Raw genomic sequence first — 22,285 nt, 5'->3', positions numbered from 1 at the left:
ATTTTACAACTTGTACCGACATAATTTAGTTTTCCACCAACGTGTTGTTGGCGTTTTTCTCGTCTCAGTCTTTGCACTCTACCCTTCTCTACATCGTCATTTCTGTGCAGACTGAAAGAATATATGGACAAATTTTACAAGTAGACCGTCCGTTCATGTATCTGATGTTATAGGCTCTTGAAATCCATGTACGCAGGTCTAATTTTCGTATTCCGCGGGCCAAAAATATCGGAATTGTATTTGCGTAAATTTTCCAAGATGGCGCCGCCTCAGCAGATAAAGGTAGCAGAACACAGTATTAGTGGGCGAACCCCGGGGTGTATGACGCGGGTACATAAAATAGTACGGATAAACTTGTTGAAGGAGAGGTAAAAAGCCTTATTTGAGGGGCAGCCAGATATAACCTGTGCTACGTGGTCACGGAAGGTGTCGACTCTGAGACTGCATGGTTTGGATTGTGAAAGTTTTCTATTTTGTGTATAAATGCGCTCCATTACGCAACTGCCTTTCTAGCGTGAGCCGGCTGCAGTTCTGTGACCTCCGCAGAGGGGCATTTCAAAGAGGGCGTGAGAAGACGATACGCCGACAGTATTTTTTTGTTTTTTAATATATTGTGGCTTGTACCTTCAACTCAAACATATCCGATTTTGGTATTCCAAAAGTGCACCCTACTATATTTTTCATTGCGTCGAAGCTAGTCACCTTGAGGCCCTTAACTATAGAAATCCCCATAGGCCGAAAACTGTGTTCTGCTACCTTCAACCGCAATGGGTATTGGCCAAAAACTGACAAAAGCGTTATATTTGGGCAAAGTTGCTTGGTATGTCAGGTCCTGGCGTAGACTCCCTTGAAATAAGCCTGTTTGTTCTACCGTCAGACGGCCGTTGCCATGGCAACGGCCACTTTGGGCCTTTCCCTATGCTTAACTATGGGACTTAGTGTGAAAGCGCCTTTGGCCCGAAACCCGCACCCCCCCCCCCTTTTTCTGCGGCAACTAACCTTGAATCTAACCCTAAATCACTCCTAACGTAACAACAGACACAGATTGTCTCCGTTTTAATGAAAAGAGCAGCCAGAATAGTGAATTTGATCAGATAATGAGACCACTAAATGGCCCGTTCTATAAGCCCTGTACGGGGCCTACCTAGTGGCAGGTGCCAAAGTATAAAGTTGCCGAAATCTCAGCAACCGCTTGAAAGTGGGGAAAGTTAATTGGCAGAAGTTTACATCTTTACTAGTTTTGTTGTCTGAACGAAAAAAAATCCAAGGTCAAGTTCGTTCAAGGTAGCAGAACACAGTATTAGTGGGCGAACCCCGGGGTGTATGACGCGGGTACATAAAATAGTACGGATAAACTTGTTGAAGGAGAGGTAAAAAGCCTTATTTGAGGGGCAGCCAGATATAACCTGTGCTACGTGGTCACGGAAGGTGTCGACTCTGAGACTGCATGGTTTGGATTGTGAAAGTTTTCTATTTTGTGTATAAATGCGCTCCATTACGCAACTGCCTTTCTAGCGTGAGCCGGCTGCAGTTCTGTGACCTCCGCAGAGGGGCATTTCAAAGAGGGCGTGAGAAGACGATACGCCGACAGTATTTTTTTGTTTTTTAATATATTGTGGCTTGTACCTTCAACTCAAACATATCCGATTTTGGTATTCCAAAAGTGCACCCTACTATATTTTTCATTGCGTCGAAGCTAGTCACCTTGAGGCCCTTAACTATAGAAATCCCCATAGGCCGAAAACTGTGTTCTGCTACCATAAACAAGGTCAATTGGGGTCAGTGGACGACTCCATTTTTGCCAAGGTAAAATGTGGCAACAAGAATTCTGATTTATAGCACAAAATACGGTGATTATGGTATAAAAACGATAAGAATCAATTAAATCAACGTTATTTATGTAAGAACTAGACGAAGTTGGATTTTTGTCAAAGAAATAAGCCTACGTAGAGACAGTTTTATTTCGACGTGACCACCTTGGCATAATGGCGCATGCAGACAAGCCAAGCCGAGCCTTCCTGAACAAGTGAAAGTTTTTGTGGCGTTTTGATGTTTAGAAATGATTATGAACTTGTGATCAGCAGTGATTGAACGTCTAATTTTTGCCGGCAACTAGCGGAATTTACAAGATTTGTCTATTCGATTGGCAAAGTTGCCGAAGACGCGCGCTGTGACCCAAGCTACCCAGAAAAGTCAGCTCGAGGAACAAAGGAAAATGGCGGCGCTGACTTCGTGTTCAGACAATTCTAACTGTATAAAAGACAAGAGAACCAAGCAAATGTCTGTCAGTTTTGACTCAGAAATACGATGTCGAAGGCTTCGACTCTCGAGGGACACGCATTGACGTTGGTCATGCATTCGGCGTTCCGAGAACGGCAAGTCCCCCGTCAACTAGCGGCTGATTTCGGAGCAGGTGTCGGTCGGACTCAGATTAGTGTTAATGTCTAATAATAGTACACTGTCTTCTCTGTTAATAGCTAATGACATTTTGACTATACAGAAATAAGGGAGCAGTAGTAGTTAATACAAATCTATTTGATTAAACTGTTTGTTTTAAACTCATATTTAGTTTAAATGTATAACCTTAATAATATGTCAATAAATACTCAGTATCTCAGTGGAAGCTGAATGCCTTGTCACTTATTGCTTGTGGTGAAATGTACCTTTTTGGCTATACTGCCTATAGGGGCCACCTGCCCATAGGGGCCAAATTTGGTCAGTCCCCTGAGTGACCCCTATAGACAGGTTTCACTGTATAACATCCATCCTTGACTGATTGGGTGAATGTTCTGACACCTCACAAAATACATATTGATATTACTACTATTATATTGTACTGTATGAATGGTGTACATAAGTTTAAACATTCATATAAAAAGCAATGACATGAGGCAGATTTTCAATTTGTGTTTAGGGTTATATGTTGTGTATAATTTTATGATTGACTTGATGATTGATTGATATGTCATGTCACAAATGTACATACATGTTCATGATTACAACTTGCTTGTGTTTGCAGTTACGGCGGGAGGGTGTGAGACTGTACATGCTGTGGCTACAGGCTCTGCAGGAGAACGCCAGTGAAGAATGCCTTCTCATCTTTGCCTGTCTCATCCCTGGCTTCCCAAGCCCTTCATCAGATTCAGGAATGTACACACTGGAAGGCCTGGTCACTGGGGCTTTTCATAATGGATCTGCATCTGATGGTATTATGATGCCTGCTTTTACTGCATGGTGTCTGCTCTATTGGTCTTATTGGCACACAATAAATATATATATAATGCTGTTTCCCCATGCAATGGTGGCACACATATTACGCTTATTTGAAATTAGACACGTTTTCTTTTGTACGGACAAGATTCTGGAAAAATCTTTTTTAGTATGACAAAAAGGAATGAAATGTTTTAACACCTACATGATTATTGTATGACATTATTTTAACAATGTACAGTATACATCCCTCATAAATCTATTATGTTTACAGGAAAGTAAGTGAGTCTATAGAGATCTTAATGTAGTCTACGTGTAGTCCCGTATCTATCTTCAGAATTATCATATCAGAATTATGTTGCACAATGAGAATACCACAAGATGGAAGTTGACATGTGATTTTGATCCCATAGCTGTAGTACCAACAGAAATCAGTGCAGTTCTCACGCCTCAGTCTGGGGAGAGGGTGACGGACGATCAAACCAAGTTCTTCCTAGATGCAGTGCTGGAGTTTATGGTAATACAGGTGTGCTCATTCTGCATGTTCAGCTGTCTGAGGGTGGAGGTTTGGCATTTATGGATCATTTTGGCTCCGGAGATAGCATAGTGTGGCAGGCACAAGATGTTTAACCTCTTTCAGCTCACCCTACCTTCTCATAAAGTGCTAACACTTCAATGGTTTAACTCACTTCACATTTTTTTACACAGTATTGTCCCATATTTGCCCTTATACCAGTTCATGTATACATAGACATTAGATGTTAGCTACATGTGCATGTGTATTGAAATTTAAGAAACACTATATATTCACTAAGTGTAATTACATTCATAACAAAAATGTCCTATTAATTATGTAACATGTTGATAACACACGTTGTTGCCGAGTGTAATTGTACGTGATGTCCCCTAATCAGGTTTACCTTGAAAGTGCTTGCCATGCTAAGTGCTAGCCTATATCAGCCTACAGATGACACAATCAATCTCAAAATGGAACCAATCAACCTCCCTTCAAGCAGCCTGTTACTGCATGGTGTGATTGGAGATCATGCATGACTTTCCAGTTGGATTTTCTCATACTTTGCATGACAATTGAATTATTCTTACCTTTCTATTGCCCTTGCATGAATAGAATATTGTTATGATTGAAAATGAATCCAATAATTTTTCAGCATGATTTGATATGATTGACTTACTTAATATAATTGCTTGCATTGGATATTAGGCCACTGATAGATTGCCATACATTTCCATGCTTATGTAATGTACCTTTCCTGAGTGCCTGGGAAAAGACATATTTTTGAATCATTCATACTCAGAACTGCTGCTACTGTAGTGCCTGAAAAGCATGGTATGAAAAAAGACAAGTGTGTACAGTGGTCTTGTCTCTGATACACTTGCTAATCCTGCTGCAGGTGCGTAAACTGGAGTGGAAGGATGCCCAGTTCCAGCCCAAGGGCTTCAACTTCCTGTTCCAGCACTTCCAGCAGCACTACCTGACACACATCTTCCCCTCCATGTCCAGCACCACCAGCCTGTACCAGCCAAAANGAAGCCAGGTTCAGTTGTTTCAGTGCATAAGTCTGTAGGTTCTAAGGCATCCTAATACTGTTACGGAGGTCACAGTAGAAGACTGTGACTACAGATGACCTGGTAGCATCCCTGGTCAATCAGGAATTAATGCTCGTCATAGAATTTTCTCCCCAGTGTGTCCAGTGCTTCAAATTTGTTGTCATGCTAAGAAAAGTGCTTCTAGATGACGCATTTTCTCGTGCCTGGCTAAAAGCCTGTATGCATGTATTTCCTATATTTTAGGTCACGACGACAGAACGTCCTCCGGATCCAGAGACAGGGGCGGCGGGTTTGGGTTTAATCGTGACAGAGGCGGTGGCGGGGGATCCTGGCGCGGCGGCTACGATCAAAACCGTGACGGAGGCTACAGATCGGGAGGCCGCGGCGGACAGTCGAGGGGCGGGAACAGGAACAGATACAGGGGGAACCGTCGGGGAGGATGGAAGAAAGGAGGGCCGGGCAGAGGGGGGCAGGGGGGAGGGCGGGGCGCAGGGCCCACGCCCAGATCCAGGTTTGAAGATGACGAGGGAGATATCCAGATGTCCGATGATGCCTCCGACTCACAGCACAGTCAGAGATAGTATGTAACTTTGTTATTACTGTAATTCACTTTGTCTTCTCAAACTTTCACGGTCTAAGAAAATCTAACTTGTTCTCGGAACTAAATGTTCACGGTGACAGCAGGTGCGCATAAGAAAAGTCAGTGATTTCTACGCTATCGGTAATGATAAGTTCAAGTTACAGTCGTCACTGTGAACATGAAGTATGTAAAAAAAACCCAGGAATCACAGTATTCATTATTATGTTTCATGATAGGGAAAACATATTGTCTTTGCTGGCATTTCTTAGACCTGTAGATTAGTCATTAATATTGTTTGTATGCAATACAAAAGGCAAAGAAGACTAGTAAAGTTTTACTGCAACAAATTCTAAGAGTATTTACATGTTCTTTGTGATGTGGTAGTGAGTGAGTGAGTGACTTTATGATATGATTGTGAAAGGTTTTGCTTCCGCAGAATTAAGATTGTATTCTGTGTCTTTCCGTTCCTTAGTAATCCGTACGGCCGACCCGATTCGAGACGTTCCAACCGCCCCAATAATTCGGGTCGAGGCGGGCGCGGCCGTGGTGGCGGGTACAGGGACCTGGACGCCCCGAGCACCAGTCATTCCGACCGGTCAGAAGGAGGCGACGAGGACGGTTGGCACAAAATCACGGTCAGTACACGCGGGGAGGAAAAGTTTGAGAGCAGAGGAAAGTTTAAACTGTGATTTGCAACACAAAAATTTGACTTTCCCAAACTTTTGACTGTCCAACTCCTGTCTTTGTCCAATGAGAGCTGCCAATGAGGCCACACCAATTTTATTTGTTGTTTCTCGGATTTTTTTTAGTAAAAAATTGGGTTGGTCGGTCGAAAATAAAATAGAAGAAAAAACTTTTCAAAAAGTCGGGGGTAGGAGAGATTGGACAGGAAAACCTAAACTTTCAACACTTAGGGGGTCCCTGGTGGCAAATCCGAAGGAAGTCTATGGCGTCCCCAGTCTCTGTTAATGGAAGGCTCAAATATGGATGGATTCATTCATTCCTTTTGAAAGAAAAAAGTTTGATTTTGTGTCCAAGATTTTTGCCTTGAAGTTGAATATTTTTTGGCAATCAACATTTTTTTTAAATTACTGTATTTGTACAGAACCGTTCATGTCTCTTTGAGAGCAGGAGGAGTTTTTAAAATGTATTTACCATCGTTGTTTATTTTCTAGATTGTTCAAGGAAAGAGAAGTAACAAGGACTGGTTGATGAGCACACTGCAGAAAACCTGTCCTGTACCATTCCAGCCTACAGAGGTAGGTGTTGGCTTGGATGCTCATGTATTTCAAGGCACACACACATGTACACATACATACAGTCAAACCTGTCTATAGCGACCACCTAAGGGACTGGAGAATTGTGGTCACTATAGACAGGTGGCAACTATAGAGAAAATGATTATCAATTGACCGCGCAATAAGCTAGACATGATTTCAGTACCCACTGATCTTTCACCAAGTAACATTGTCTCAGTTGACTCAAATTCAACTGACCTGGCCAAGATAAAATCTACCGAAAATGATTGATATTGTCATGCGCAATGTTGGTAAATTTGCAGACAAAGACTTGCGCTCTTATGTTCAAGGTATGCGTACCTTCCGCTACTGCCAAAATGGCTCTGTCAGGAACTCGAAATCCTCGCAAAATACGATCTTACACCCGGCGCAGGGTGACATATGTCCGCTGTATGGTCGCAGTAAGCAGTGTTTCTGTATCTACGGGACCAGAAATCGTGTGGCCGTGGCTGCGTTGGACAGGTGGCAGCTATAGACTATTTCTTAATGCTTAGGTCAATGGGAAAAATCCAAGGGACCGACAAAATGTGGCTGCAATTGCCAGGTGGTCGCTATGCAAAGTTGGCCGCAAATACAGGTTTGACTGTACATGTCTATACATTAATAATGACTTATACAGAAGCATAGAGGTGCACACACAAATACACACACAAACACACACACATACAAGTGGAAGCCAAAATGTTATGACTTTAGTTTTGTACTAACAGGCTCATTCTTTCATTGAATGAGTTGGAATTTGGCGCAAATGGAAAGGCATGTATCTTGAGACTGAACTTACTTACTTTACTTTACTTTGGTCGAGCTCCCGCTCGAGCCAAGCTTGAAAGTCGTCTCCACTCCTCCCTGTCTTTCATCAAGGACTGGATATAACTGAAATATCTTTATATATTTTTGTTGAGGTTTTTATGAAGGACTGAGTTGATTTTCAAATGACCACACCATTGGAAGTCTGTTAGGTGCAAAGAGCAGTACAAGGAAGGTTCAAATTAGGGATACAATAAAATGTCTTTGTTGGAATGTTGTTTCAGTTTCACTACGAGAAGAACAACGCCGTTTTCTACGTTCCCGACAAGGCCACGGCCGACGGTCTGACTGGCATCAGTAGGAAAGTACGGACCAAAGAGGGCTACAGGGTAAGCATTTGCCATTCTTTTAACTTGACTGTTTGCACAACGTGACATTTTGTGCAGGGCTCGAAATTCGTTTTGGGGATTAGGTGCACTGGTGCACCCAACCTGAAAAATTAGGTGCACCAAACAGTTTTTGGTGCACCACATAAAATAAAGTAGAATTAGGTGGATAATACAAATTACAAACCTTACTGCTCCTCTTCCGAGTACCTAAAATTTTTATGAACCCAAATTCCAACTTGAAATTCCTTAACAAGTACTATGACAGACATTTTATTATATTTTTAACACTTGGATATCAATGATATGGTGCATAATAGTATCTTTACATAGATAACCCTACAAAAATATTTGGGTACCTCACCTCACCTCACCTCACCTCACCGGTCCCATAGCCTCACCGGCCGTAGGGGCAGCACTTCCATCAACATAAGTTTTCCACCCTTTTCTGTCCTCAGCCAAGGTTGCAAGATGGTTGTCATGACTGTTTGTCCCGACCATTCTTTCAAATCACTAGTCCAAGTCCGTCGTGGACGACCCCTAGGTCTTGCACCCTCCGCTCTTCCTTGGAGTATGGTGTGGGTCAAAGTACCCTTTGCTCTTGTAGCATGGCCAAACCACTGTAGTTTCTTCTTTTTCACTAGTGACAGGAAACTTGGACGCGGGCCTACTAGGGACTTAACACGCTGCATGACTTCTCTGTTAGAAGTGTGAGTTGACCAGTGGACACGAAGTACACCCACATAAAAAATTGGGTGCACAGCTCCAATTTTGGGTGCACATGCACCCAGTATTTCGAGCCCTGTATGTTGTGTAATGTTACGATTTTTGCTACCTTTGCTACCTATTCCATGCAGAGCTTGTGGCTCAAAACAAATAAGTGTCTATATGGCCAGTGGTCACCAGAATTTGGCTCAGGACAACTGGATGTGCACTATGGGAAAATTTCGGGACAATATAAGAAATAGTCCTATCAGACATCTTAAAAGCTTTGAAGAAGATGTCTGGTAGCCATCAAAATGTTAGCAGGTAATATTTACTGGTTGTGTAAAAGAAAACTCTACTATGCTATATAAATAGAAGTTACAGTAATACAGACAATATTGTTGAAATGTTATAAGTGTTTATCATCAAGATGACTAACATTAAAAACAATCTCTTTTTATCCAGGTGGTGGTTTTCTCCAGAGTGGAGACACCAGAAACCATCAAAATGGTGAACAAGACCACAATGGAAGCAATAAAAGTAAGACGTGTATTAGTTTCTTAATCCTAAAACTGCCAGAGTTTCAGCACTATAAAATGCTATCAGTGCCAGAGTTGGCTGCTGACCTCCAAAAAGAACCCCCTGAATAAGGCCGAAGTCCCTAACTTCCGGGGTTCGTGTGCTACGCGCGTGCAAAGTTGCTACTTCGGGGGAATATGTTATCCCGGATATGTCCGGGTGCGGCACACAGGGCATGTATATGTGTGCCGGATATATCCGGGTTTGGCAGTTTAAGGATTAAGAACATTGTCTTGACTTTCTCCAGGATAAAGTAGCTAATGATTTGGAGTACACGTTTTATCAGGGACACTATACAAAGTAGTGTACTGTCGTGTTTCCTGTTTCTTGACCTATCCTAGAAAAACTTGCCAACCCCAGCCTTTTTTTGTGTGGGCAGAGGAGTCGCATAGTTTAGTCCAATAAGTTAGAATTTTTATTCAGCCTGATTCCTATTCAAGTAAACAAACCCTCTTGTCCTATCTGGTGAATGATTAATGTCAGGGTTGGACAAGTCCACTAGCCCCATTGTCCAGGGCAAGTGAAAGTGCTGATCGGGCAAGTGAAAGTGCTGATCGGGCAAGTGAAAGTGCTGATCGGGCAAGTGCATGTCCTACCCCACTTGCCCGATCAGGCAAGTAAGATTTTTCCATGAGAGAGATTTTGATATACATGTACATGTACTTTTTACCCGTTTTACGGTCATGACATCAAGCAATGGTCAACAAAGAATAATAGAGGCAATGATAAGAAGCCTTTGCTGGAAGTGAAAAAGCATATAGAAGTGACATTTGAATTTTGTGCAGGTGAAAAATTGGTTCGGGCAAGTAAATTTTTATTGTGCTTGCCCGAAAGGACAAGTGAATTTAGAAAACTTGTCCAACCCTGAATGTATTCACAGATTTGTAACTATTATGCATAGAAGTAAAGTCTGGCATTGAAAACATTATGTTCTTAATGCTTTTCAGTTTTACTTTAATTGTATTGTATCACAAGAGTTTTGGCAAAGTCCAAAAAAAGAAGAAGGATCATCCCTGTGCACGGATAATTTTTTCAGGACTGAAACAGGAAACACAACACATTTTTTGCTTAAAGACTCAGGTCAAGGCATGATAAGGTCTAGGTAAAGTGAAGAACCAATTGTAACATGATCTACTGTACTGTATGGGTGTTCTAACGTTGTCCAGTAATGTTGTAGTTAAGCTAAGGTACACTGTTCTCTTTTGACAGCTGTCCATGGCAAAGAGGTTTGACGCTGCCACGTCTGCGCTCAACCTCAGTAATCTGTTCGGAGACATCGGTAAGACTGTGTTTCAACTTGTGGCAACTCTTTCTGTAATCTCAGTCTTCTGTACTGAGACTATAAAAGACTGAGTCTTTTTAAAGGAGCCATAAAACTCCAGAGGGGTGTGTTATTTTCCAAAAGATGATGATTTTAGATTAATAGTACATACATGGTACTTTATCCACTAGTGCCGTTCAACAAAAAGCATTAATTTCAACTCTACTTAAATTACTACTAAATTTCAATGTGCCTGACAAGGCCTGACACCCTTTTTTTCTTGGTTCTCGGATTTTTGGAGGTAATCGTTAATAATTGATTCTGTAAAACTGAGTGCGGCATAAACCTGGTCCTCAGGCTTTGTTTTTTTCTGGAAAAGTACATTTTATTTCAGATCCGCGAACCACCAAATATATTTGGTGTTGCCTTATGCTTCAAAATCAAGCATCTGATGTAATAATAGTATGTAATATGTGCTGTTAACCACCTGACTTTGTGATGTGTTTGCGCCCACAGAACTACAAGCTCAGGACATCCGTGTGGCCCTGAGCAGGAAGATGTACATGAACTCTGTCATAGCAATCATCAAGGAAAATGTGCCTGTGGTAGGTATACAATCATGAACTCTGTTAGAGCAATCATCAAGGAAAATGTGCCTGTGGTAGGTATACAATCATGAACTCTGTTAGAGCAATCATCAAGGAAAATGTGCCTGTGGTAGGTATACAATCATGAACTCTGTTAGAGCAATCATCAAGGAAAATGTGCCTGTGGTAGGTATACAATCATGAACTCTGTTAGAGCAATCATCAAGGAAAATGTGCCTGTGGTAGGTATACAATCATGAACTCTGTCATAGCAATCATCAAGGAGAATGTGCCTGTGGTAGGTACTATACATGTACATGTAGCTTAAGCTAAGGGCACAACCCGCCGTACGTGCAAATATGGGCTGTCTACGTACCAAAACGTGGGCAATCTTTTGGGATCCGTAAGTGGTAAGTACCGCCTCCGTACGAACTCGTAAGGAATCCAACGGATTTTGAAGCACACAGACATGCTGTAGAACTTTACGTGCAGGCAAAACTTTGTGTGCCGTGTGTTGACGTACTCCCTCCCTGCTCTTGCCAGTCGTTCCCCACGTTTTTAGAAATACGTGGCGGACGTGGCCTCCAAAAAAAACGCACAGACAAACTGTACGTGCGGCGGGTTGTGCCCTTAGCTTTAGGCTTAGAGAGAAAACTGTTATGTTTTCAGTAATTGCCCTGAAAAAGGTAGTGTCACTATATAGGTAGGGATTCTTTTTTTTTTTTTAAATCTGGCCGAAGTGACCAGAGAAGCACTGGTATTTTTAGTATCATTTTGTTATTTTATACATTGTTCAAGTTCATGTAGATGTTTAATGATAATCTATACGAAGAGGTAATAATGTTCACTTCATATTCTTATATTAACTGTTCAAAACTGCAAACACAGCATTTTTTTCTACTGTGCTGAAATCTGACATTAGTAAAGCCCCTGTTACATAGTTGGTGAGCTTCTGCCATATTTGTTGATCGCCAAAACGTCGGCAAATTCTAACATCGCCAGAGAGGCATATTTTTTTACCTTAAAATCTGCTCGATAACACTCAATGGGGCTTATTGGAATGCAAATTTTGATTGATTCCGTAAGATCTTGTGATGATCAAGAGAAATCTGGCCGTTTTAAATGTCATGTAGAATTCACAGGCAGCCAATTTTTATGCTGTGTGAAAGGGCCTGAACAAACCCTCGGCTTAGTTTTTGCTCGCCAGTCATAAATTTTCATAGTGCAGTTTAAACATACAGTACAATCAAAATGCAGTCTTGAGGTTTAAGGGATTTTTACCTTTGCCAAAAAGGTTATGTTTTTGGGAAGCGTTTGATGTATGTATGTATGTATCTATGTTTGTAGAACACCAGCATAACTTCAAGAGTGCCTGGATGGATTGTATTGATATTTGGTATGTGGGTAGGTCTGAATGAGACTTCGAAGCGATTAGATATGGCCCCCGAGTGGTCTGTTCTGTTACTGCACCAGATCTTCCGAGTTCGTTATCTCAAGTTCTGGACATGCTGTAATCATGATTTTCCAGTGGTAGACAGCTCATAGACAGCTCTTGAGGCAATGAGTAAGTGATATAGATTTGTGCCCTCCAGCGACTTGGTTGGAACTGCAGGGACTGGTTTAGTGTCAGACTTTTAAAGGGAATAACTCAAGAAGGGGTTGACAGATCATCATGATTTTCTTTTTTTTTTCCAGATTGAACATCTTGATATGAGCAACAACAGATTGTTCCACTTGGGAGACCTGGCTGACCTGGTGTCTGTCAGAAAGGGTGTCAAGTACCTGAACCTCTCGCACAACGAGGTAGGGGAGCTGTTGTCTGTGTGTTAAAACATTTTCACCATTTCAAACAAGTACCTGAACCTCTCGCACACCGGGGTAGGGGGAGCTGTTGTCTGTGTGCTAAAACATTTTCACCATTTCCAACAGTTAGGCCTCACCACGCTGACTTTATTATATGAATGAGATCTACGAATCTATCAATCTCCTTTGATTTCTATATTATGTCATACAGAACACACATTTCAATGCAAAATGTCCAAAAAGTTTTTTAGAAATTGCTTGTCTTCAAACAAAATTGTAATGACATCATTTCCCAACGTCTAAGCCCAGTATTATAATTCGTGACAGCGGTGCACTTGGTGCATGCAAAGTTCATTAGAATGATTCTAAGAAAGCTCGTGTGATAACAGTGGAACCCCATGTGATAACCTAAGTTATAACCCTATTCAGAACATCTGTACTATTAGATGTTTTCATGGCCCAGGTATGACATAAAAAGGGAACATAAAAAGAGCTGTTTTTTATTTTTCAGTTGAAGAGTGAGTTTGAGCTAGACAAGATCAAGGAGTGGAAGCTGGACGAACTGTGGTTGGATGGCAATCCCGTGTGTAACCACTTCAAAGAACAGTCGGCCTACATCAGGTAACCATGGGAACACCCGCTGAGGGTGTGGCCCCGCAAGGTAACGGTGGTAGATAGAGGGAGACCACGTCACAAGGGCCGTATGTATGTATGTATAGCGGAGACCACGTCACAAAGGCCGTATGTACATGTATGTATTTATAGGGGAGACCACGTCACAAGGGCCGTATGTATGTATGTATAGCGAAGACAACGTCACAAAGGCCGTATGTATGTATGTCGTTTGGGACGCATTCGTAGCCTCCTACTTGTAAAGTAAGTGTGGTTTCTGATGGTAAAATCTCGTCAACACTGCAGTTGTACAGCCTGGAGTCAGGAAAGTCACGCAGCACACTTTGAGAAATTGGAGCTCAGATTCAAGTCAAGCTGAAAAACATGTAGAAAAATATCTGAAAAGATGTTCCAAAAGTAGTTACTCAAGCAACTGGATGCAATTTTGGAAACGGCCAGAACTTTCAGACAACTATCCGGTGTCTTTCGTCAGTGGCACTAACGTATCTGAAAAAATGTTTTAATATCTTGTTTCAGGCCTTGACAACTACAGTAAAAAAAACTGAAGAAGTTTCCATTGCCATCAACCATTCCTCCATGTAGCACTGTGATGTTTTCTCATTGGTTCAGTGGCAAGATGTCTAAGACAACCAGATGTGCTCCTTTTCCTCCTTACCATCATCATCATTCCCCCTCATCTTCTCCTTCATCTTACCGCACATGCATGTCATCCCTGTCTATCCTTCTTCCTAGGAACTACTCTTCTGTTGTCACTTGTCTGTCCTCCCCCTTCCCTGGACAAAAGTACTGGTAAATACACCATCCAATCCTGACTCAGAACCCAGAGGAACCACTCCATATAAGGACGAAGGGATAACAACTGTATGGAAGGGAGGAATATAGGGCTGGAGATAAAATGGCTGAGCCCTAAGTTGGAGTCAGGAGAGAGCAAGGCATGGCACGTGCCGAGGTCGCTAGACCACGTTACTGTATAGCCTCTCCTGGGCGGGACCAGGCTGTAAGCCCATGACGGGTTTGGGCCCTCCAGTTGTGAGGGACAACCTAGGCCAGGCGCAGCCTGCGTTCCCAGCCCCTCATACCACTGAGCTGCCAGCCCTACTGGCACGCTAGACTCAGTCAACCTCACAGGGAGCAGTCGCCTGAACATGGACGTCATATCACAGGAACCTTGGTGTAAAACTCATGTCCGTTCCCCACCCTTCTTTCATACCGTTTCTCTCTCATTTTTTCTCCCTATCCTTTGTCGGTGCACATCAGTTGTTACATCGGTAGTGTAACATGTGTACATGCCACTTGTCTTCACAGTGACGTCCTTTGAACATGGACGGAGGAAAAAAAAAGAAGCAAAACAGGCAAAAGATGACATCTTGAATAAAGTACCCAATAAAGAATGGAGAACACACTAGCACCAGAAGAAAGAAGACATTTGAACGGCAAACTTGAGGCAGTGAGGCTTTATCTGACTCCAATAAAGACATGAGTAAATTTTGAAGAGGCTCTGTATTACCAGGAAAAGGTGACAGGCAAGAAAAAACACTTTGTAGAGAAGGCCATTTTTCAAGTTTGTAGCAAAGCCATTTGTAGCTAACAGCCGCAATGCTTCTGGCTTTTGGGTAAGCTACATATGAAAAATAGGGACTGAATCACACTTCAGACCATTGACCGTTGGAGGAAGACAATTTCAGGAAAACGTAGACAGAAGATACCAGATTTTCCCGCAGCTATAGTTGTGTGTGAGTGAGTCCGTGTTGGTGGTCTCCCCCTGTTGTTCATGCACAGTACTGCAGTTGTCTAACAGACCAGATGTGTTTGATTTGTACTTTCTCTACAGCGCTGTGAGGAAGAGGTTCCCCAAGGTAGCCAGGCTGGTGAGTTGGTGCTTTATAAAGCCCTTATGTCGAACTCTTTAGTTTTTCTAATTTAAAGCTGGTAACATTTTTGTCTATCACATTCACAAGATGCAGATACTATATATTTGTTTGTTGGGGGGTTGTTTTTAAAACTGCATTCAACATCCGTTTAAAAAATTCTGTGGTGTTCACACATTGGTGCATTACCACAAGTACATTGTATTAGGGATGTACACCAGTCCTGTGTACCAGTATAGTACTGCAAAAATCATTCACGTACAGGTCCAAAATACCTTGTATTTCTATCCTTACCAAAGGTTACAAAACTTGCAAATATTTAAGGTAATGGTACTAAGTCAACTGTGAGTTACAACATCCCTACAATGTGTTGTATGTTAGTTGTGACATCCCATATCCCCACCCCCCAGGATGGCCACGAGCTCCCCCCACCCATCGCTTTTGACCTGGAGTCCAACACAACACTACCGGAGACAAAGGTAATGGCTATCTAGATCAGGAAGAAGGGGAAAAATGCTTTGTTACTGGTTATTTGACCACCCCTAGCAATATCCTGCCAACCAATAGTTTTTTTTTGGTTTGATCACAATATGATGTTTTGTTTGTTTGAACCTTTGTTTATTCATGAAAGCTCAAATCGGCCTACAGGCCACTTTTCACTGAGGTCAGGAGGGAGGAGGCAAGGGTCAAACATAGTATATGACAATACAGTTGACATCATTATAAAGTCCTTATAAGTCTATACACGCAGTTTTCGATACATGGTACAAAATATATAATAGTGACAGCTGCTACATGATTCCAGTCTGTTCATTTTGGTCGTTCCCGTTACTTTAAGAGTCTCTTAAAGGAAGCCAGAGTTTAGACGTATGTCTGGTGACAGACTGTTCCAGATGTTGAAAACACAATTGCCCGATACATTTCAGTTTTACATCAATTGTTAAACTTTATTTGTCGATCATTTGGCCAAAATGTAAATGAGAAAACTAGAAACATGACAACTTTTTGCTAGTCGTCTTGTATGTTGTATTTTGTACACTAGAAATAGCAAAAGTGTCTTAGTTTTTTTATCGAACTGATGACCATATGTGTTGATGATGCAATGCTTCCATGTGTTAAGTTTTACTTGGCCTTACATTTGTATTGTAGAGAAATAATCGTCCTGTCTTGTTGATATTGCAGGGGAGCAACTTTGACAACAACGACATGTGCAGGAAGATCATCACGGACTTTCTAGAAAAGTCAGTCTAATATCAGTTGATCAGAAACTATTACATGTATTTTGTTACATTCGCCAAGAAGGTTTTGTTTTCAGTATCGTTCGTATGTGTGTGTTTATGTATCTGTATGCGTGTGGGTATGAATGTTTGGGTGTAGAAGACCAGCATAGTATTTAGAGTTACGTCACAAAATTATGTCTACAGTGGCTGATGTACAAAATGTAGTTGCATTCTTATTGTAAGAATATACAATGTATATGTGCTAAGTCTTGTCTTATCTTGTCTTCTACATTGAAATGTAGCAGTCTTTTTCTTCTGTTGGTAATGCTAGTACTCTTTGTTTGTTTACCATTATTAGAAAATAGAGTACTTTTTTGTTTTAGACACTGTACACAAATAATGCACAAATTTCTTTTAAGTGGCGTTCGACCAGGCCATAAATATGTATGTTTAACCAAGGAGGAAATGTTCACTTATATTATGTCATCCAAAAACTAAAATTGATGTAAATTGACAAACTCTATATTTGTCTAAGAACAGAGTGGAGACTCGGTAGAGTGCACTTCTAGTTTAGTCATCTAACTCAATGTTTATAGCCCATGATCATTGTTTTTGGTTGAAGTTACCAAAAGGTAGGATGAAGTCATTGGCCCACTGTAGGTGTAGGCATTTAACCAGGTTGTTGATGGTTTGTTAGCTTTGAAGGACTAAAACACTTTTTTGGTGGCAGGTTCTTCATCGTATATGACTCTGATGACAGACAAGGCCTATTGGAGGCCTACCACGACCAGGTAAGCATCAAGTCAGTAGCTAAAGAATAAGAACAAGTTTTTAAAAGTCCACCTGCTCCATAAGGCATACACACAAAAAATTGCATCTAATCACTACTACTACTACTACTACCACTACTAGTAATCACTGGCCCAAAATTCAGTGAATGGACCAGGTACATGAACAGTTGTACATGTATGTTTCTATACATGGAAATCGTTTTATTTTTCAGCAAAAAAACAGTACTTTTAAAGCATGTAACTAGACCAATATCTAGCAACATAGAACATTCAGTGTAAAAATTGCACCCATGGAAAATTTGCACTTGCCTGAACTGACAAGTACAGGAGGACATGAAGAAGAACTTTATTGCATGACAATTGTACATGGTACAAAAGTATGGCAACAACAATAAGGGCTAACATGCATAATTTATTTATATAGTATCATAATGAAGTAGGCTAATCATTAGCTTCAGTATTCTTTCTAATAGCAAAGCAGAAATTCGGACATGTGCTTGCCTGATCGGCACTTTCACTAGCCCTGGGCGATTGGGCCAAAAGGACTTGTCTAACCCTGTCCTGTACATTGTATGTTGTTACAGTAACTGTATACATGGTCAAATAGTCTTATGTCTGCTATTGGAGTAGGAGTTATTGGCACTTTTAGTGCCTTACAGTTACACTATCTATTTATACCAATTAAACATTTGCTTATCTATTTTACAGGCATACTTCTCCTTCTGCATGTCTTACCCCCCCGGTGCCCCCCACTACCACAGGTTGGTGTAATACTTCATACAGCGTGATGTCATTAGAAACAAGCCGCAAGGGGGCCCAAACTTACTCCCAGCCCCAAGAGCTATCCCAGGCAGTGTACAAAATACTTTTCTAAGCCAGGTTGCACAGTGTGCAACCCAGGGCAAAGACTAGGTTGCACAACTGAATTTCAAGTTGCACCACCTACAATTCACTAATTTCTGAAAAAAAGGTACAAATGATACATACATATTTGGCTGATATGAAACAGAGCTGCCTCGGTCCATTTATTTCTTCCAAGTAAATTGACAACAAAATCGAGTTATGAGGCTCAAAATCTAAGTTGCACCCTGTGCAACCTGAGTTTAGTAGAAGTAAGTTGCACCAAGCAAAAATTGGTTGCAATGTGCAAGTGTGCAAGTGGGTATTTTGCACGCTGCCAGGGTTTAACAAGTTTTCTAAAATTCACTTGTCCAATCGGGCAAGTACATGCAAACTTTACTTGCCCGAACCAGCTGTCTGCTTGCCCCAAAACTTATCTAACATTTTTCACTATGTATTTTGATGCGCAGCAATGGAATTCATTTATTATTGGCTCTATTTTTCTGTGTTGACCAATGCTTGATGCGCTAAATGTGATAAGCAACAAGTATATCAAAATCTCATGGAAAAATCTTACTTGCCCAATCGGACAAGTGGGGAAGGACATTCACTTGCCCAGTGGACACTTTTACTCATCCAGGACAATCGGGCTAGTGGACTTGTCCAACCCTGCCATCCACCACTCAAAACTTATGACCATATGAACACTTACGGGAAACTAGACCTCAAACTTTCTGTTCTCGACCACGTTCCAAATATGAAGATCCTTCCACAGTTTCTTGAGTTATGCTGATAACAAACTTTAAGACACATTGTTTAACAAGTTCCGCTGCAGTAACGTAGGAAGCCACCAGGAGGCACATTCTCGATCTTGACCTTTTGTCTCCCCAACATTTTACCCGCTACCAAATATCATGAATATACATCAAGAGCTTCTATATAGTTATGCTGCTTACGTCCACAGCAAATCCACCATAGCAAAACCAAAAACATTATCTTCATGGCTAAGGCAATTATTTATGTTTATAATGCTGTTGTTGATAACACGTTTATGTGACAATGAGGACGTCACTGTTGTATAGTTACTCAGTATTTGGCACAACTGTAATTCCACTAAACTTGACAGTTCAATGAGAAGTAGAAATTACTAGTTCTTCAGTATTTAGATGAGTTTACTGATAGATGTACTTGTACTTTCTCCACTGCACCTAGGAAATCACTACAGGATTTCTGTCGAGATTCTCGAAATCTCCTGTTTGTGAATGACCTTTGTAAGTAAACCTCATCCTTTCTTACCAAATTGTAATTTATTAACATACTTTATTCAGTTATTTGGATCCACATTTATCTTAACAATAGCCACTTACATTGTAGCACGACTTTATTGGTGATCACTTGTAAAGCAGGTTATGTACACTGTGTGAACAACTGCATACATGCTAATGACAAAGCAAGATGAAGAACAAAACAGCTCGAGCACTCAGCTTGTATCACATCTGTTCTGCATTTGTGTGATACTGATCCGTGTTGAAACATTGTCACATTCAGACATGGATAATGATAGAAAGCGAGAAGACATAGCTTTTCTGGGAGGGTTTTAGTGTCAGAAAACAGTAAACCAAAGTCAGCAAAGTTGACAGTGGGTCGGCAGCAATTTCTGTCCTACTAGCGCTGTTAGCGACGTTAGAAATCAAATGAGGGTTCTATTTGTTCTATACAGTGTTGAACAGGATCAGTCCATTGTAAGCAGGGCTCGAAATTCATTTTTGGGATTAGGTGCACGGGTGCATCCAGCTTAAAAAATTGGGTGCACCAAAAAAAATTTGACTGCACCACTTAAATTTAAGTAATAACCTAATAATGATGCTTAGTTACAAGCTATCAAATTCTTAAACAAGTACCATTGACAGACATTTTTATTATCTTTCTAACTTAGATGTCAAGAATATGTTGTATACTAGTACTTTGATATCTTTACATACATAAACCTGAAAAAATACTTGGGTGCACCCTGTGCACCCACAGAAAATAATTGGGTGCACAGCTCCAATTTTGGGTGCACCTGCACCCAGTATTTCGAGCCCTGGTAAGTCTTATCAATTGATAAATGTTGTCACCACAAAGATGTTAGTTGTACACTGACAGCATGTACATTCTTCCTTTTTTTGTAGCCCAGCGTGTAAAGTTCCTGAAGCACTCCCGTCTGAACGTTGTGGCGTTCCTGAACGAGCTCCCCCACACGCAGCACGACCCGAACTCCTTCGTCATAGATGTAGGCGTGGCCATGGTAAGTCATGCACAATGGGTGTTCGGAAAAATTGGTGAACAACTATTAGAGCTGTGTAACTAAACAAATTTTAGGTTCAGGTACAGGTACACGGGTTTAGGTACAGGTCCGGACCTGAACATGTACGTGAACTACATCTTCAATAAGGATAGAAGTATGGTTATACCAATAAAAACGTGTTTATTGTGGTAGACACATGATGCAACACAAATCTGACCCTTAAAACCTTGACCCTTTGTTGTTTTTTTTTTGGGGGGGGGGGGGGGGGCTCAGAGACTGCTGTTATTTCAGGGTAACTTTATCCGTCAAAGTGGCTATCCTCTTACCTGTTATCCTGTCTGACTTGCACTAATCAGATACAGGTACAGTACTGGTACACCAGGGTTCCAGTATTTTTTACCTGTACCTTATTGATGGTATCAGTACTGTATTTGATACAGTGTACCGCTGTACCAACTATATTGATAAATTAGTGTACTGTTGCAAAATTAGAGTTTTTACACACATGCAGTATTTAGAATATTTACGCTTTTGTCTTTCAGAACTCACTTATATGCTTTACTGTGTCTGGAGTCTTCAGAGAAGGTCAGTAATCGTCATATTAAAGTTATGAATGTTTGTGATATTGGAGACTTTTATTTGCCCTTTTGCCCGAAGGTGTATTGATGGTGTACCGGTACAAAACCTTTATTTCTTATTGGACTTTTCCTGAAAAAAACGGACCTGAAAAAAATCTTTGGACCAGATGTTGGACCTATTGAAAAATGAACAGATTTTATGATCAGGCATTCACACGTTTTAAGGCTTACCAGTCGAGGAGAATAACAAGAGCGAAGTAGAGTAGAGTCTATAGTCATTTCTACCAAGTTTTACAGTCAATCGTACAGAGGCAGTTAGCCTTGTAGGATTTTAAAACACTAGTGGAAGTCGAATACACCACAAAACAGTTTTCTTTGTAGCAAAATGGACCATTGTTTTGAGTATCGTCCATTCACAAGTTTCCACATACTGAATCAGGTTCAGGTCCAGACCTAAACCGAACCTGGACCTGAATTTTATGTACCGGTACCCACCCCTAGTTGTACCTGTATCACTTACCGTGACTCACCAAGAAGTTTGGACCCCCTATAATAAAATCCTAGCTAAAAGCCTGATCATGTTACCCAAGAAGACACCAAATACTTGCGTCCCTTTTGCACCAGTCTGTAGTGTAATTAATACAGATCTTCAAAGTGTCAATCTTTTGTTCCAGTGGTGAGCAAGTCAGGCGGCAACCCTCCCATCAGGGCATTTTCCAGGGTCTTCACAGCCGTTCCTGCTCCACAGGGGTGAGCAAACTTGAACACACACCAAGACAAACAAACAGACAGAGCAGCATCAATACCTCTTTTTTCATGATAGTAAAAATTAATAGAAATTGGTCAAAATAGGGCTTATTTCTAAGGGTACTGGGATTGTCTTGGAGAGCCATTCATGCGACCATTGTTTGGAAATGGTAACTCTATGACTGACTCACTCCTCATTAATTGTACTATAAACTGTGGTACAGACTACCATAATGACTGTACCATTCATAAAGTAGTACTGTATGTATGATGTACATTGTGGACCGTTGTGTTGGCACAACAGTTAAGGTGTTTGACCCAGAACCCAGAGGTCTGGGTTAGAATCCCCTGACATACCACCAATGTTGTGTGCTTTGTAAGGGCACTTGACCCTACATTCCTCGCTCCACCCATTTGTAAAAATGGCTCCAGACTTTGGCTGGGGAGGTAAAAGGCGATGGAAGGGGAGGGATGGGGTACTTCGTATTCCTATACCGTGTCCTAGACACAGCCCCTATGGTGTCAAAAATGCTACAGGACTACCTTTTTATTGTGGAAGTAGATTTGCCATCAGTAGTGACCAGTGGAAACCTTGG

General features: G+C 41.3%; 1 protein-coding gene across 1 annotated transcript in view; it reads left to right on the top strand.

Annotated features, from left to right (window-relative positions):
* Nucleotides 1-22,285, top strand: part of LOC118422917 (nuclear RNA export factor 1-like) — a 30,036-nt gene that overhangs the window by 2,793 nt on the left and 4,958 nt on the right. Inside the window, exons 5-25 of the mRNA XM_035830822.1 lie at nt 3,020-3,206; nt 3,624-3,727; nt 4,623-4,788; nt 5,023-5,359; nt 5,832-5,994; nt 6,535-6,618; nt 7,689-7,793; nt 8,961-9,035; nt 10,284-10,353; nt 10,852-10,940; nt 12,618-12,725; nt 13,237-13,346; nt 15,190-15,226; nt 15,637-15,705; nt 16,409-16,467; nt 17,177-17,237; nt 17,946-17,998; nt 19,290-19,348; nt 20,249-20,364; nt 20,907-20,949; nt 21,617-21,692. Of these exons, the coding sequence (XP_035686715.1) occupies nt 3,020-3,206; nt 3,624-3,727; nt 4,623-4,788; nt 5,023-5,359; nt 5,832-5,994; nt 6,535-6,618; nt 7,689-7,793; nt 8,961-9,035; nt 10,284-10,353; nt 10,852-10,940; nt 12,618-12,725; nt 13,237-13,346; nt 15,190-15,226; nt 15,637-15,705; nt 16,409-16,467; nt 17,177-17,237; nt 17,946-17,998; nt 19,290-19,348; nt 20,249-20,364; nt 20,907-20,949; nt 21,617-21,692 (2,171 nt within the window). The remainder of the gene's footprint in view (nt 1-3,019; nt 3,207-3,623; nt 3,728-4,622; nt 4,789-5,022; nt 5,360-5,831; nt 5,995-6,534; nt 6,619-7,688; nt 7,794-8,960; nt 9,036-10,283; nt 10,354-10,851; nt 10,941-12,617; nt 12,726-13,236; nt 13,347-15,189; nt 15,227-15,636; nt 15,706-16,408; nt 16,468-17,176; nt 17,238-17,945; nt 17,999-19,289; nt 19,349-20,248; nt 20,365-20,906; nt 20,950-21,616; nt 21,693-22,285) is intronic.

The sequence above is a fragment of the Branchiostoma floridae genome, chromosome 1, assembly GCF_000003815.2.
Source record: "Branchiostoma floridae strain S238N-H82 chromosome 1, Bfl_VNyyK, whole genome shotgun sequence".
Lineage (NCBI taxonomy): Eukaryota > Metazoa > Chordata > Leptocardii > Amphioxiformes > Branchiostomatidae > Branchiostoma > Branchiostoma floridae.
The sequence above is the reverse complement of the archived record's forward strand: the minus strand, read 5'-3'. Positions and strand labels throughout refer to the sequence as shown.